This window comes from Electrophorus electricus, chromosome 14 (genome assembly GCF_041902795.1).
Source record: "Electrophorus electricus isolate QZ-2024a chromosome 14, ASM4190279v1, whole genome shotgun sequence".
Classification (NCBI taxonomy): Eukaryota; Metazoa; Chordata; class Actinopteri; order Gymnotiformes; family Gymnotidae; genus Electrophorus; species Electrophorus electricus.
In genome coordinates, this window is record NC_137510.1 from 20,797,267 (window position 1) to 20,813,985 (window position 16,719).

The 16,719-nt window shown below is 50.8% G+C and overlaps 1 protein-coding gene across 4 annotated transcripts in view; it reads right to left on the reverse strand.

Annotated features, from left to right (window-relative positions):
* ldlrad4b (low density lipoprotein receptor class A domain containing 4b) overlaps positions 1-16,719 on the reverse strand; it is a 47,608-nt gene that overhangs the window by 24,905 nt on the left and 5,984 nt on the right. For 2 of the 4 annotated variants that reach the window (XM_081695986.1, XM_027000063.3), the window contains exons 2-3: positions 11,461-12,016; positions 2,063-2,203 (exon numbers count right to left, since the gene is read on the reverse strand). In XM_081695986.1, the coding sequence (XP_081552112.1) occupies positions 2,063-2,203; positions 11,461-11,472 (153 nt within the window). In that variant the 5' untranslated portion in view covers positions 11,473-12,016. The remainder of the gene's footprint in view (positions 1-2,062; positions 2,204-11,460; positions 12,017-16,719) is intronic. The other 2 variants (XM_081695984.1, XM_081695985.1) reach the window with 2 other exon arrangements.

Consider the following 16,719-nt stretch of genomic DNA (forward strand, 5'->3'; position numbering starts at 1 on the left):
CTGTCATGTTTATTCAATGCCACTCAGATAGTCTACTTAAAATAATCCCTTAAATCACTGGGACAAAGAGACTGATCTGAAAGCAGTGCAAGATAGAACAACAGAAGCCCATATCTGCATATGAATGCCTACTACCCTGGAGCTCAGCACGGGGGACTGTTGGTTGTGCCCCCCCCCCCCCCCCCCATCCCATCATGTCCCCACCAAGCCTGCCCCTTCTCCCAAGTCCCCTACAGAGAATAGCCCCCCCCCCCAAACCAAAACAACCTAGTCCGGCCGCCGCACAGGTCCTCCCCGTGTGAAGCCGTGGGGCGACGGCAGCTCCGGGATCCCTCTGGGATCCCTCTGCTCGTTTCCCGTTCAGCCAGCTGGGAGAGCCCTGGCAGAGGGTGTGCGGAGCAGAGGGGACCACCCTGCCCTGCCGCGGGACCCTGCTGGGCCCTCCTCCCGGGCGCTCCCGAGGTCTCCCGGCCTGTTAACCTGGCAGCGGCTGAGCACATTCAGATTTCAGCTCGGCGCCGCACCCTGGCCCTGGGGGTCGAGCCAAGCACAGATGCCCCGGAGGGAGGAGAGAGGTTCTGGAGCCGTTTTTTTTTTTTTTTTTTGACCAACTGTCCCACCATAAGTTAAAAATGACACCCAGCAGAGCGAAGCAGAACTTTAAACTACCACATGTGCCTGACACAGACGAACCGAAAAGGGTCGAACAAATGCTCAAATGTCCTCCGAGTTTTCGGTTTTTACATCCAACCACAGCCTGGCCAGTGGAGCTCGAATTTAGTTTTGATCTTGGGCCAGACTTGCGTGTCCTTCATCGGACAATCACGACTCAGTCAACGTCGTCGTGATTTGAGGGAGATTGCGAGCGATGGCCGAGAGGAAGCCCAACGGAAGCCGCGACTGTTCACCGCTGCTCCAGACGGAACGATGACTCAGAGAGAAGCTCTGCATTTTGGGAGCCCTTTCCTCTCGTTTCACTCTCTTCCCAAGCAGACAATCTTCTCTGCAGTGCTGCACTTAGTCCAAACTATCATGCCAGACACCTTTTTAAAAACGATAAACCTCTACTAGCTTTTACTGTAGTTTTCTATTTTTATGTCTTTAGTCACATAAATGGATTGATTTTTTTGTTAGTCCTTTCAATCACTATGGCAACTTGTACATCAAGCCCAAATTTAAATTACTGTTCCTAAGCAGTGAAATTCAAATGACTTTCCGTAAAGTAAGAGTCAATTATTTAATATAAAATGCTTTTTTCAAGCTGCGCTAGCATTTTAGTACTTAGTACTTGTGTTCAGACATTAGTGCACTTCATTACTTTAATAAGTGTCCTATTAGAAAGCCTTTTATTTTGATCAAATTCAGCAACTGACAAAAATTGAAGCAATTGAAAACAAAACTTTTCCCATATTCAATAAGTTTATTGAACATAGCAAGAAACAAGGTATCTGAAAACCTAAAAATGTAAATGTGAAAACTTAAACTTTCACTGTAATTAGGACATCAAAAATAGAACCATGACTACAGAAAACACTAAACCTGAAAACGACTAATCGTTGCAGCCCTCAGACCTCAAGGTCCGTCATTCTCCCTGCATTAGGCAACAAGCAAGCCTATCTGGCAGTTAACCCAGTTTGAAATGTTCATCACATCCTTTTCTATTTTTGCCACATCCCACTTTTTCAGCCAGCGAATATTCTCCGGCCCGACGCAGCGAAGGCGCGACCTTTCCCCGAGCTAACCGACGGCCGCAAACGTACGACGCGGTCTTTGAGTAGAGCCGGGTGTGCCGAGTTCACTTTCTGGCAGACTCCTCCGGTGGTGGGTGAGTCGTTCTGCTTTATCCACAGCTGGAGGGGCTACCCCCTTGCTCCCTTTCCCTCCCCCCCGGGGTCCTTAAACTAGCGGACACCACGGGCTAGCGGGCGTCAAGGCAAACCGCCGCCCCACCCCGCCGGGGCCGGGGAAACGTCCGATTTCCACGGCAGCGGTGCAGGGCGTGGGGAACCGTCCCCGCTGAGGTCCTGGAGGTGGCGGGGTTTGGTGGGAGGCGTGTACTCACAGTAGAAGGCAGCGGGCGGAGTGTGCTGTGTGGATGCGGGGCAGTTCTCCTCGTCACTGTTGTCGCCGCAGTGGTTGACCTGATCGCAGACCAGTGAGCCGACGTCCAGACACCGACCGTTGGTGCAGAGGAACTTGCACTCTGGGGAGGGAGAAAGGAGACTTAAAACCTGCCGCGGCTCCTGGGTGGACACGGCAGGAATGCAGGACCGACGGGGGCCCCGAGACCCACTCAACCTCCCCGGCCCGGGCCGACCGGCACGCGTCCGAACACGGCCACGGTCGTCCGACTTTCATCGGTGTGAACAAACACGGACCCGTTATCCAAAACCCCAGCAGGTGTGCGCGTCTACTCCGGCAGCGTCGCCCAGACGGGCTTATTGTTGGTTACTAAGAAACTACTCTATATCGTGTAGGTAAAAAGAAATGAGAAGTCTGGCTGAGGGAGAGTGGGAGGTGTAAATAAAACACAAAGAGGAAAAAAAACAACAAAAAAAAGCACTCATAAGGTACTACGTGGAGGGCTGACGTCAACGTCCATGTTCGCTCAGACACACAGGAGACCTCCTTATAAGGAACGCCTTACCTAAACCACCCTATTCCGCCTCGAAACCCACCATTAGTTTCTCTAAAGCAGAAACTTCCGGCAGGAGAGGCCGTTTGTAATCCTGCCTGGGCGCGGCCCTAGGGGCGGGCTGCTCCTGACTCGTTCTCTGCTCGTCTGGACAGGAGGAGGAGGAGAAGAGACAGAGCAGAGCAGCCTGACCCTTCCCCACCGTGGGGCCTCGCTGTCTGCTCTTCTGTCGGGCCACGGACGGCCGAGCCCGCGTCCGTTTTCGCTGTTCCGCCGCGGTTTCCTCCACCGTGTGCTTTTAAAGGGTCCTGGTTCTCCATCTCACCGGAGCCTTCAGTCCAACAAATCATCCAAAACTATTTATTCCAAAACGACTCAACATTAACCAGCGCTTTATCTGCAATATGTAACCATTAATTAGCTTCACCCATCCAGGTATTTGACCTATTCAATAAACCAGGCGGCAGTGTGAAGGGATGACGTGCTAGGAAGCAGCACTGGTCGTGATTAAGAGCAGCACAGCGTATAGCGACATTCCCCATAACACCCAGAGAGGAAGATATGCGCCTGGTGATGTGATGTAGTCAGGGCTCGATTTAATGGACGACGCAAAGGGACGGCAAAAAAAAGGGACAAAATCCACTCTGCCTTCGCTTCCCCTTTTGACTTGATCTTTTTTTAAAAATGAGATCAGGTAAGATATCCATTATCTGTATCGTAGTTCTATCTGCTAGAGCAAAATACACTGCCTACTGCCTCCAGTTACTGTCTCATATTGTTTTCACGCAGTTTAGTTTTAGAAGAACGGATTGCATTGGTTATTACTCCAAAAATCAACCCCTTCATTAGCCAAAACCAAATCTGTGTGGAAATTACAAATAAGAAAAAAAATGAAAAGGCAGCATAATTAGCTTTTCTTTTTTTTTGGATCACCGAAGAGACAGAACATGCAAAATGTAGGTCATGTTAGAGAGTTCTGACGACCTTCATTACACTTATGTTATATATAATCAATGTGTCCAAAACAAGCCAACAAGTCCTTGATCAGTGGGTCGTCTGTTTGTAGTAGTTGGTTAGCTATCCAACCTCACCTCCTGTGTTTCATTCCCGTTTTGCGGGGGCCAGTCACTAAAATCTACAAACCCCATCTGCAGAAAAGTTGGAACACTTCCTAAAAATGCAATAAAATCTAAAATCTGTAACTTAATTCACTTGAGCCCTTAGACAAAAGGACAAAGTTTTCATTGTTCAATGGCATATTTAATTCTATTTTTTAAATGTTTTTAGAAATAGATGCCTGTAACACTCAACAAAAGCTGGGACAGAGGCATGCTTACCAGTGCATCGCTGGATTAAAACGACGATCTTTAATTCCGCTCTAATCATTTGAGAATTGAAGATGTGCATTTGTTACAGTTTTTGCCAGTAGAATTTTTGCCCATCCTTGCTGCATGCGAGACTGGAAATCTCTGCTTCACGACGCTCCACACATTTCCATCAGGAGACAGACCTGACCGCAGGCCAGCGAGTCGAGCGCACGCCCTCCATGTCTACAAAGTCACACTCTTGCAGCTCATGCAGGATGAGGCCTGGTAGTGGCCTGCTGAAACAGACACGGAGCTCCTGGGAATAGACGTCACTTTGGCCGCATGCATCTCTGCGAAATAAGCCCCAGTATAAGCCCCTACATCACTGGTACCTTCACACACCTGTAGCGCAACATGCCGGGGGCAGCGATGCCCCCTATGCCACGCTGAGCTTTGCAATTTTTTCATAGGCAACGGTCTGGATGGTCTTTCACCAGCCTTGGCACATGGTTCAGCTCGTGTTCCACTGAACACATGCGTGTGTTCCGGTACACATCGGGCCAAGGGAAGTCGCCTGAATTTCTGCCCAAGATTAATATATGGCTTCCTCTTTGCATAATATGGTTTCAGGTTGCATTTATTGATGCAGTGGCACGCTAGGTTAAGTGACAATGATTTTCAAATCCCCCCCCCCCCGGAGCCCATGTGGCTATGTAAACCACGGTAGCATGACTTCTTAACGACAGCCCCTGAAGGCTTGATGGTCACCCATATTCAGTAGCAGTCTATGCCCATGGTCTTAAGCACCTAGATTACCCCTGCCCCCATTTGCCCTTACTGATCCATGTTCTAGAAGTTTGACACAAAGTGGTGAACCACGAACAATCTTTGCGTGCAGAGTACGCCTGTGACAGGTGCGCCTAAGGTTGCACTCAACCTCGAGGATCTCACCTGTTAGCAGCTCAGTTGTGGATCTTTGCTTATATAGCCTCCTCTTGGCTTGGGCCCAAGGTTTTTTTGTTTGGTTTTTTTTTTGTAGTATGTTGCAGGCATCACAGTCATTATTTTATATATTAACAAAGTGAAATTAGGATTGTGACTGAAAACACGTAAAGTATCTCCTTTGTATTTTTATCATCAGCTAAATAATTTGTTAAAATTGCTTGATTTTTTTAATTGAAACTTTTAGATTTTATTGCATTTTTAGAAGGTGCCCAACTCTGGAACTGGAAACCAAACACTGCATATGTGGAAACTTTGCTACGTCCTTAGTGAACAGTCTCAGAACGATGACATGCAGCGTAAATGGCCGTTAGCTGCATTCCCGTTTTGAGATTTTCTTTAATATCCAACTTTTTTGCTACAGCTATAAAATATTATGTAAATCTTAAAGTCTATAGATAAGGATGCAGTTCACACCACTAATCTGTTTTACTTTACAGAGACAACATGGTTTTATCTGCTTATGAAAAATAATTGGCAAAAAGATCATCATCATCATCATCATCATGTCCTTAGTGTGCTTTTATTTTGAAAACCCTACGCTCCCAGCAGCGCACATCTTAAGGACCGCCGCACTCGGCTATAGTCATCCTCCTCTTCTCCCTCTTTGCTGCCGTAACCACCTCTACGTTCCTGGGAAGAGTTTATGCTAATTTTTGGAACACTGCTGTGAAGTGTTGCGCTCACGAGTTTTAGTGAAGTCGCCGTGACGACCTGACCCCGTCACCAGCGCCACCACAACACCACGCCGGAGGGTCTTTATGACACCACGGACATGCACAGGCTCGAGGGCGGTGGCTTTCGGTTCCCAGGATGGGCCGATTCCACACTCTAGTCAACCGAATCATTTTCTTCTTCTAAAATGTAGTGAGTGCGTGTCCAGAGTGACATGAAAAGAGAGGAGCGTGAATGGAATGTCACTGTGCAATCTACAACACTAGTATCCTACAATATCAGCACCTTTCATAATGACTGGCCTACAGTTATATCCACATAGCAGTCAGTCATACACATTCAGCTTTAGGATTTGACCAGTATTTTCTATCTGTATGATAGATTTAACCTTCAATAAAAGCAGGCCTGATAGTACTCCATGGTCCAACAGGTGAGAATTTTATTGATTATCCATTTAACATTAATTTTTAATTCCATAATCAATTCAGCATGCATTCTGAACACTTTTAAAAATAAAGACTACAATAGTTCTGTTGATAGTCTTAGTGCTGCTGCAGCTGTTTATTACCATCATACACACAAACATTTGCTCCATTTAAAAGCAATGACAATTTTACTTAAGATCACATTTTTTCAGAAACGCAAGAACTCCTGATATTGCCGCTGGCAGGCATATAATTAGAAGCATCAACGATCAAACCTGGCACAGGATTTCTGCGTAGAACCCCTCCCCTTTGAAACCTCACCCCAAAACCCAGACGTCCACCATTCTTCTCCATGGCAGTCGGAGAACATCATGTGAACGTAAATCTGTTAGGTCTGGCTTCTGGGGGATCCGCAGGCTTGAGGTGTAATACGACAGCAGATGTCATCTTTAGCATTTAGTCACATATTCTGCAGATCATTGCTTCATTAGTGGCTCCTTCTGTCAGAGTCTTGCCACCACACGCAGGCGCAGAGTTCAGGCAAAAGCATGCGCGCACACACACACGCAGACACCACTCCCTGCACCCAGTGACCTCAGTGGGGGGGGCGGCGGGGAGAAGGTGTCACCGCCATAAAGTCACAGGCAACGCAAACTTCTCAAATCTTCACACTTCACGAGTCTGGCGGCAAATTAGCGATGCAGTGGAGATGTTTTCAGACACTGGACCGGAAAAAGCTCTCTCAGCAGTTCAGGCCTGACAAAGTGTTGGCCTTGGGAGCAACCCCCTTAAAATTAAAATTCCGGTTTTCCAATAGCCAGAGTCACAGGGAGCGGTGTCAGACTGGTTCCGGCTAAGCTGCGACTCCAGATGGTCCCGCTGTCTCTTCACCTGCAGCACACCAATGTTAGGAATTTTATGAATAAGCTGCTTTGTAGGACGACACCCCAAAACGCACCCTTTCCTTCTCCCGCCCAAATCCTACGGCTCAGATGCAGCTGAAAGTGTCACCTCAGCCTGACCGAGGCCATTTAACGAGTAGCTTCTCTACTGCACGACCACTGCGAAACTACAAACTGGACAGCTATAATGAAGGTGATCGTTGTGACCGTTTTGACTAGACTCTTCCCACGAGCACACCGACGAGACGGACGAGATCATTTCACGTACCCTCCCTTTCTTTGCAGAATGTCTTATTTTTGGATGTGTGTTAGTGGCAAAACTTCTTTCAGCTATGTGAAACCTGCAAAAATGACATTTAAAAGCACAGCATGTCCATGTGTGAAGTCATTCTTGGAAACAATAGTCAACGCATCATTAACAACTTTGGATTAACACATAGGATTCCTATGAGTTTATGCACCATCACTGCATATTTCATGTAGAAGACCAAAGCTTTGTCAGCGAGCACTAGCAGCCTGGTTAGGGTGGTCAGCTACAAAAGGCCAGTGGCCCATCATGTTAACTGTACCAGGTGGCCAGACACCACCACGCAGAGGGCATGCGAGATTAACGACTCACTACCCTACTGTCCAGCGTGCGATAGCGGCATTGCAAACAAAATGACCCAACATGTACGAAACGTAACACACTATGAGCAAACAGCCCAGGTTCTTACTGTAATGACATTTTAAGGAACGGAACTTCTTTCCCACGTTAACACCCATTTGCCTTCTTTCAGGACGGTTTGTCATGGTGTGTGGGGAGCCAAGCCCTGCCAGGTACTGGTGAAAGCATCTTATCACTCAAGTCTCTCACAATGTGTACACACACACACACACACACACACCTAAAAATATAAAGGCCTCATCGTGGAGAACCTCCAGAAAAGGGGCAGTTCCATTCCATCCAACTACCAGCAGATAACCTGCCTGTGCACAACATGGAATCTCCCGTCAGGCATCACTGCCCAAGATGAGTAAGCACGAGTGGGGCTCAAAAAGGCATCAGCAAGAACACCAGAGGAGCCAAACACAAGATACTGGTGGATTAAACAGTCACTTGAGACTGTAAGACCAGGCAGACAAATCTGTGCACTGCCTGGATTGACTACAAGTCTATGATTCAACGTCTCACACATAGATCCTGGAATGCTTGAGGCTGGGGATCAACAGGACTCTAAATAACTCAGTGGGGCTGTGGAAGACAACCATACAGGCCCACTTTAGACCAACAGCATGAGCCACCACCATGTGTAGGACTTAACAAGGAGATGCCCTGTTCCGCTGCTGTTCTGCCCAGGCCTAAACCCCCTCAGTGAGATCACCACCAAGAGTGGCTACGGATACCGGCCACGGAATGGGGCGCCATCAGGCAGCTCCTCTACATGGACGACATCAAGCTGTCCGCTTGAACGGAGGGGATCGTGCTACCAAAAAGGGAACAGAACAGGTGCTGAGGGCATCTACAAGTACCTTGGAATCCCACAGGCAAACAGGAACCATGAAGAGGGCGAAAGGAAAGCAGCTACAGCCAAATACCTGTATGGGATGGGAAAGAAGAGGAGCAGGAAGCACGGCGGAAGGATAAACCCCCGCACGGCATGTACCGCCAGCAGAGTGGAAGTGGCTGATGCGGATGGACGGGCTGGAAAAGACTGGACAAAGACAGAAAGGCGGCACTAATCCTGGCAGCGCAGGAACGAGCTCCGAATACAGGGACCGACCACGGCAGGCAGGGCCCCAGATGCAAGCTGCACAAAAACGCCCCGAGACAATCCCGTGACAGCGGGGTGCGAGACGCTAGTGGGCAGAGTGTACAGAGAACGCCATGACCGAGCGGTAGCAGGCACAGCGCACGGGAACATCTGTGCCGAGCACAGGCTAGAAGATCCAAGGTCAAAGACTGACAAAATGGTGATGGCCAACTAACCGACCGTGGTAACCGACCAACAGCAGAAGAGGGCCATAGTGATAGAAATGACGGCTACACCAGGAACAGGAAAATCTTGGGAGAACGGCTCCGGCAGATCCCAGGAACAACGTCCGAGATCTCCGTGCAGTAGAGTGCAGTCCTGGGAACAGCCAAGAGACTACACAGGACCCTCATGCTTCCAGGCCTCTGGTAGAGGATGATGGAAAAAAAGACTGCCTGGGGGAGAAAACACACACACACACACACACACACACACACACACACACACACACACACACACACACACACACACACACTGCGGTGCAGCAGACTGAGCAGGGGTTTAGTATGCTGCCGTGTATGTGCTTGTCTCTCCCCCTGCATTCCTTTCTAGGCAGGGGAGGGCAAAACCGAGCGAAAATAAAGGGAGAGTGAGAGAGGGCAGCATCATCAGGACAAAGCCGACTAAAATGCAGGAATGCAGGGAGAAAACTCCACTCCGAGAAACGACACGGGAGAGAGAAAGGAATATGAATGCAAGAAATGAAGTGATAATTAAATAATTAAAAGAAGGAAGGGAATGTGGAGCTGAGAAATAGTTCAACAATTTTGACTGAACTTGACCTCCCTCCCCCCCTCTCTGTCTGTCTGTCTGTCTCCAGCCTTCTCCCCATCTCAGTCTCTCGTTTTCTCCCTGCATTTCTCTGTCTCAGGACCCCCCCCCCCCTCGGCAGACAACTCTCAGGGTCCTCCACCGGCTTCGACCAATGAGATTCGCTGCTAGTGGCAGGCACCTCCCCAACCCTGCCTTCACTTGCATCTGCTAAACAGCATTATTCATTTTTGCTCTGTCAAAGATTTAGCAGCCCCAAAACCAAAACACGCCAAGACAATAACACGACAGCATGTTCCGCAGGGGAAAGCACACACCTAGACGAAGGAACATGAGCAGGTAGAAGGTCTGAGTGTGAATGAAGATATGACCACCACTGGAGGGGTGATACAGGAATATAGTCAAGTCGTCGTGATTTTGTACAACTTGTAAGCCAAAGCGAGTTATACTTTTTCCCAAATGGTACATAGCATCAGGAATACTCAAAAGATTGCAGTGTACCCTGTTAAACAAAACTACCAATCTTGTACTTATGGCTAGACCAGAATAATAATTTATACTTTGGCATAAGTGCCAAAGTGGCTTCAAGTTAAATTTGGGGCTCATGACCTCCTCTCGGCCTTCTCCATGGCCCGCTCCGTTGTTTTCCACTACTGAAGACCCATCATGCTTATGTGAAGCTGGGTACTTCCTCCCAAGGGTGGAGGCTGCTGTCTACACTTGCTATTCTCTCCGGTTTCCTCTGTCCCCATCTCCATTTCGGGAAGTGACGAATCCCGTAATGTCTGCCAAGGCAGCACCGGCTTTGAAGGCTGAAATGGATTTATCATTTCATCAGGAGATTTGAGCAATTTGCCCAGACCCACCAAGAAAGGGAGAGGAAGGCTTTTTGGACTCGCCATGCCGTGACGATGGAGGAAGACTCTGCAGAGCGGAGCAAAAAAGGGGTTGAGGGACGAGCCAATCGGGCCGTGAGCCCGCGTTCGCCTTTTTCGGCCCATTTCAGAAACTGGGATCCCGATAAACAGGTGGGAGACCTGGCTGCCCTCTTGGCGTGTTCTCTGTTGCGACATGCCAACGTGATGGAAGACATAATGGGATTAGCGCTCAAGGTGAACTGGGAATACCGTGCACGGGCTAACTTGTCATGAACCCAACTGTTTCTGGCGGAAAACGCCCGGCTGCCGCTCACTTCCGCGCTATGGCCGTACGGACGGCCCTGCAAGATGCCCTCTCCCAGGATCTCGAAGCCCGCTATCTGATTGGACGGCTTCCTCCAGAGAGGCACAGAGCCGCTCGTTCTGACACACTGCTCGGGAACTTCGTAAGGGGTGTCTTTTCTGCATGATCCACGGCTTCTGCTCTGCACCGTCTCATAATTAGGGGTTTTATTGTTTATTTTCAGTTTCTGTTTGATTTTGCAGCGCAGGGCTGAACTTCCTTACACTCTCAGAGGATTTTGTGAAACCAAAGGGTTCAATACATTATGCAAGCTTCGTATTCCTGTCGCTTGGGGAATGAGCATTCCCATGTGAACCAACACACACACACACACACACCCCACCCAAATTCAATTCGTCTTGCACTGTGGCATAAGAGCAAAGAGCCTTAAAAGGCAGCTGGAAGGCGTGTTCACTCATATAAGCTCTGTTCAGTAAAGGGTCATGAGCTTTATTCACATCTCTGTTCACTGGGCAGACCCACACCTACACGCGCACACCTTAACCTTGCAGTTATCGAGGGAGTTCGGTTCAGGAATCTGGAGGAACGTTCACTCATCCCCCTCCCAGGGCTCGGACTTGCGCAGAGGTACAGCGTACAGCGCCCCTGCCAAGCCCAGCACCTAACAGCGCCGCGTCGACGCACTTCCAGCGGCCCGGAACTCCTTTGCCGAGATTCCCGTTCGCGAGGAGGAACGGCAACCCCCCCTCCCCCCGATCTCCTCCTTACCTGTGAAGGCATTCGTGGCTGGTAGGTCAGCCTCCTGCATGCTGCTCCTCAAGCCCGTGTCCGTCGTTAAGCGCTCCGGTCCAGTGAGGACTGCTAGGGACCACGCAGCCGCCGCGCTCCCGTCATGGCCTCAGGGGTCCATGGCGCTCTGTCTCGGGCTACGTCCCCGCCACCGGCCTGCTCATGAGTGACGGAGCGTGTGGAGAGGCGGGCGGGGGTGCGGGGGGGGCCCGAGAGACAACGGGTCACAGGGTCACCCGGGTGGGGGAGAGGGAGGGGTGGAGAACTGGCGCTGTCCTCCAATTAACACCGTTATCCCCCCAGCCAGAGCAAGTCGGTCATGGCTGAGAGAGAGAGAAAGAGATCCAGCCAGGTAGACGCGCACGCCTAGGCAGGTGCAGCGGAGGCAGGTGTGGAGTGGCTGCTGTTCCCAGGGGAATGGGCTCTGCTCCGCAGCGCTCCAGACGCCAGCACGACTCCTCCCTTAGCCTGCAGAGGTACACACACACACACACACACACTCCGCGCTCAGTGGGGGAGGTGTGGAACACTGGCACTGCAGTAGAGGTAGAGAGAGAGAGAGAGAGAGACACAGACAGACAGAGGGGGCCAAAAGGAGAGAGACAAAATGTTGTATTAAACCATCCGTCATTGGGTTTTTATCAGACAAATGACTTAAAATGACAAACGCATCAATGATAAGAGATTATTTGTCTAAGCCAGAAACACCTGGCTACTGTGATGGAGTGAAGGAATGGATATTCAGATTGTATTAGTCATTTCACTTACACACACACACACACGGGTCACTACACTGCACCAGAGAAACTATGACATAGCCTACCAATGACATCAAGAAATTAGTCACCCTATTACTTCCCAGCAGCAGTGTTTGTCAGGTGCAGAGCGAATGCTCTTATTTCCAGGGAGGTGACATCAAAATCCAAACCACTGCAGCGGAAATTAAACGCTAATGGAACAGAGCAACTGCTCAACTAAGTTTCTGAAACAGAGGAGACAACAGCGTGGGACAAAATCCACCTGTCACCAGCCACCCATCCCGTATTCAAGATCGGGTTGCCATGCCCTGCGTAACCTCAGGACGCCCAGCGGGCACCTGCGGTCGGTACGGTGCTGCTTCAGCGGGCCGTGGGTCTGCAGAGCTGCTTCCCACGCCTCTACAGAGGCAGGACGCAAGTCAGCGAATCTGCCGCGTCTTTGCCGTCCCGCAGCAGGGCGAGACCTAGCGGCAGGTAAACAGACTTGTGTGGGTCCCGGGGGGGGGGGGGGGGGGGGGGCACTTGGGATCAAAGGAATATTTCTCTCGCTCTGCGCCTCGGCTCCTGCAGGAAAAGAAAAGACACCACCATCAAGCCCCGCGCCCGAGTGAGAGGAGAGCGTCGTTCTGGCAGCGTGCAGGCCGTAGCCCTCGGAAGACGGGTAGTGTGCTGGGGTGGGGGCATGGGGGCGATCCTGCCTGTCTCGTCGCTGGTGAAATCTGGCGGTGCTGCACTCAGCTGACGACGCCAGCCGAGGCCTCAAACTGATCGCACCGGCCGGCAGGCTGAGGTGAGACCTCACCCGAGAGGGAATGACAGGGTGTCGGTGGAGAGAGAGAGAGAGAGAGAGAGGAGGCAGAGTAAAAAATAAAAAGCAGGAGAAAGGGTAATCTTGGTTTTGCATTGAAAGTAGCTGTGGCTTGCTCATTAATCAACGTCGGAGTAACAGAGTCTCCCTCTCGCCTCTCCCCAGGGGCCCCGTGCAACAAGTTCCCAACAGGTATCCTACTGTAGCTTGGAGCGACACGCCATCCTGGGTAACCGCTTTGCCCCGCCGTTGACACGCGGTCCTCGCCGGAGGGGCCCCTGGCAGACGCCCCGGGGGCCGTGCCGGGCTTCCCGTCCAGACCTTTTCCCGCGGTGGCACGTGCTCAAGCTCGTTAATCGCGGGCAGAAAGAACAGCTCCGTGTAAAAAGTAAAGGAAAAGAAATAAAACCTGTTTTTTGCCGTTTCTTTAACCGAGGTGGCGGGTAAAAAAATGTAAGCGAAAGTGTGTTATACGGAAACGAAATTAAGCACTGTAGAGGAACGCGTGCAGCCCTGTGCCATGCCGCTGTGTCGAAGACGGTTTTAAAGAGCTGAACCGGAACAACGTAAGACGCATGAGGAGAGAGCAGCTCAGAGAATGCGCAAGACCAACAAGGCATGAGGAGAGAGCAGCTTATGACCGCGTGAGACAGCCACCAACGCAGATCCGTCCCCGCGTTGTTGAAAAACATTAGAAGAGTTGACTGAAACAAAACCCTAACATGTTAATCCCTGAAAGGCTCCAGTAAGGGCCAAGGGCTTTTAGCCTTGGAATTCCATGCTGGTTACAGTTTTCAGAAAAAGACCGGTTCCTCTCTGAAGGCCGCACTACCACACGCACGCTTGAAATCAGTCCCTGTGTCTCCGAAGTTAAGTTTCTTTTCCTGTCGTTTGGGATGTAGTGCAGAGTCTACCCGTGGCTGTGCACGCAGTCTGGCGGCAGTTTGGAGAAGTCTGAAGAGGAGAAGCAACTTCGGAGGGGCTCAGAAACTCTGCAGAGACGCCCGTTGCCAAGGAAGCAAAGCCCTGGCGCTGGAGGAGAAGCTCCGGGCGAGATTTTCTCTTTTCTTGCCATGTTATGATTTACAACATTCATAAAGCTCGTGTGCGAGGGGTGCTTCTTTGTATAAGAAAACACTCGTGTTTAAAGACGTGTTAAACACGTGTTAAAGGTGCTTTCTGAGATCTACAGAGCCCATGTGTGACCTCACCGATTAGTCAAATCAGTCATCAAACCTCTACATGACGTAGCCCTCTGCAGGCGCACAACAGCAAGCAAGCATGGAAAATAAAGGCAAGGATGCATGCATGGCTGCACGCAAAGACGCACGCACGCTCTCACACACACACACACACACACAAAGGATCACCATCAAGTGGTGCATTCACAAACTGAAGCCACCTAGCAATTGCTCTCTCACACACACACACACACACACACACACACACACACACACGTTCCCGTATGCTGATGCATGCCCACGCATGTGCCCACACACAAAGATGCATCCACATGCACACGCAAAAAACGTGTGTTCTAGGCTACCGTGTGTCCAAGGAGATGCCCTGGGGTGGACGTTCAGAGGCGCTGAGGGGCGAGAGCGGCCGGGTGACGTGCCGAGGCGTGACTGAGCGTCTGACTGCCAGACTGGAGCGGGAACAAAGAACACCAGCAGGAAGAGCGAGAGCGAGGAGGAGGAGGAGGACAACGCCAACCCAGAGAGGAAAACCCACACAAGCCCGGAGAGGAAGAACGTGAAGGCGGCGCACTGCAGGGCACGCTGAGCCTTCGCTGGCTACGAGGGGCTGACGTACGCTGGTACGGAGGGCTCTCAGCCCAGCACAGCATCACTGGGTTCTGTGCCAACGACGGGCACCTCCTACGTGCAGGACCCGGCAAAAAAAAAACAAAAAACCAACAACTGGAAAAGATGTACGGCATTATTGATCTGCTCGGTAACGATGAGCGAAACAAGGCTGGGATTTCTTTACTGGTTATCGTCTTAATGTTATTCTGTTAATTAACTGATATTACCGTCTCATTTTAGAGAAATACACTTTGTGAGGAATACTATTAAACAAATCGCAGAAATAAAAAATAAAGTGCGTACTTTGTGCACGTCCCATTGCCAAAATAACAGCAAAGGAGCCTTCTGTTCCAGTGCTGGATGAGGCAGGACACACTGAGGGGCTAGCGATCAGGCCGCCCCCCCCGCCCCCCCCCCCCCCCGAGTCTTCGCACCTTGGGGTTTAGGACCAGGCCGGGCTGATCCGTTCTACCACCACTCTGAAAAACAATTTTGCACCACTATGAAGCCAGAGAAACCAGCCGGGCCTCCGGGCCAGGAGGCGGCTAGTTCTGTATACAAGACCCAGAGGTGCTGTGTTAAACGGAGTCCAGAAATGCCAGAGAAACAGCCCCGGAACAAGCCAGATTGGCGCCGCATTTTATAGCGGGATTGTATTCTTTACTGCAACTCTGCCAAACCCACCTTTGTGCCTTTATTTGGTGTTTCGCATGTGCATTAATGACAGCAGAGACCTTACAGTAAGCCTTCTGAGAAGTTTGCTTAGTTGGGTCGCGCCTAATTACAGTTTTACAGGCTGAGCGACCCCCCAGCGCGCGACAGAGCCTCCGACTGTCTGAGCGGACCATTGCAGAAATCTTTACCCCCACAGCCATGCTCGTCCCTGTGCATGAAGGCAAAACACACCAGGCTCCTCTTCCAGTACAGGCTAACCTGAGCCCTCAAACTTAATTACCACCCCGTTAGACGGGTCTGTTCAGGTGTCAGGCTACACTTTCATAGCCGCAGCGGGTCGGCCCGCCGCCCATTGCGTTTTGCGTACGTATGCGCCGTTGTTCCCTGCCTTGATGGATGGCTGAGGGTTTTCGGGCTGCGCGCGACCTCGTATTTACATCCAAATGGAACAGGAAGTCGTGACCGACCAATTCAGAGCCCCTGAAGACTCAGGTGTGCTTACACAAGGTCAGACCAGAGTGGAAACATGGGTCGACTCCATTTTGTCGAATCTCATGAGAATCTTTAGTGGTGCTTTCAGGAATTTCCCCCTTTTCAAATTTTAGTGGTAGGAGAAACTGAAACAAAAAGAGTCCTTTACCAAGAGAGTCTTGACAAATTGTTTAGAGTCAAAATCCTGCTCCTAACCTAACTACAGAAACAAAAGCAGATGGCAGGATTTGCATTCTGGAGCCATGATAACTGCTGAGATGAGAAGCATCGCTTCCGAACCTGCAGTTTTACAGTAGAGTATATTTCGAGCTCCAGGTTTAGAAGGCCCTCGCTGTCGTAAGGGGCTATTTTAATCGGTCTCCGTAAGGATCCGCGTCCGCGTGCGAGCCTGCCACTCGACGCGGAGCTCGAACGTGCCCTTTTAACGGAGCGCGTCTGTTTCTGGGTGAGGCCAAACCGCAGCGCTCCAGAGTCCGCAAAGTAGGCCAGCCAGTACAGTACGAGGCACGCGGGGGCCCTGGCGTTCCCAAACCCCGACGCACTGTTCCCGGCGCTGCAGCGTACAGCCTGCGCCTCGGCGGAAGCCCCTCGCCCTCCCATCCCAGCGGGGCCACAGAAGCTCGACCTTGGTGTCCCCTCCCTGGAGGCTGGAGCCAGAATGCTCACACAGACCAGCTTCCGTTACTGCCCGCTCACG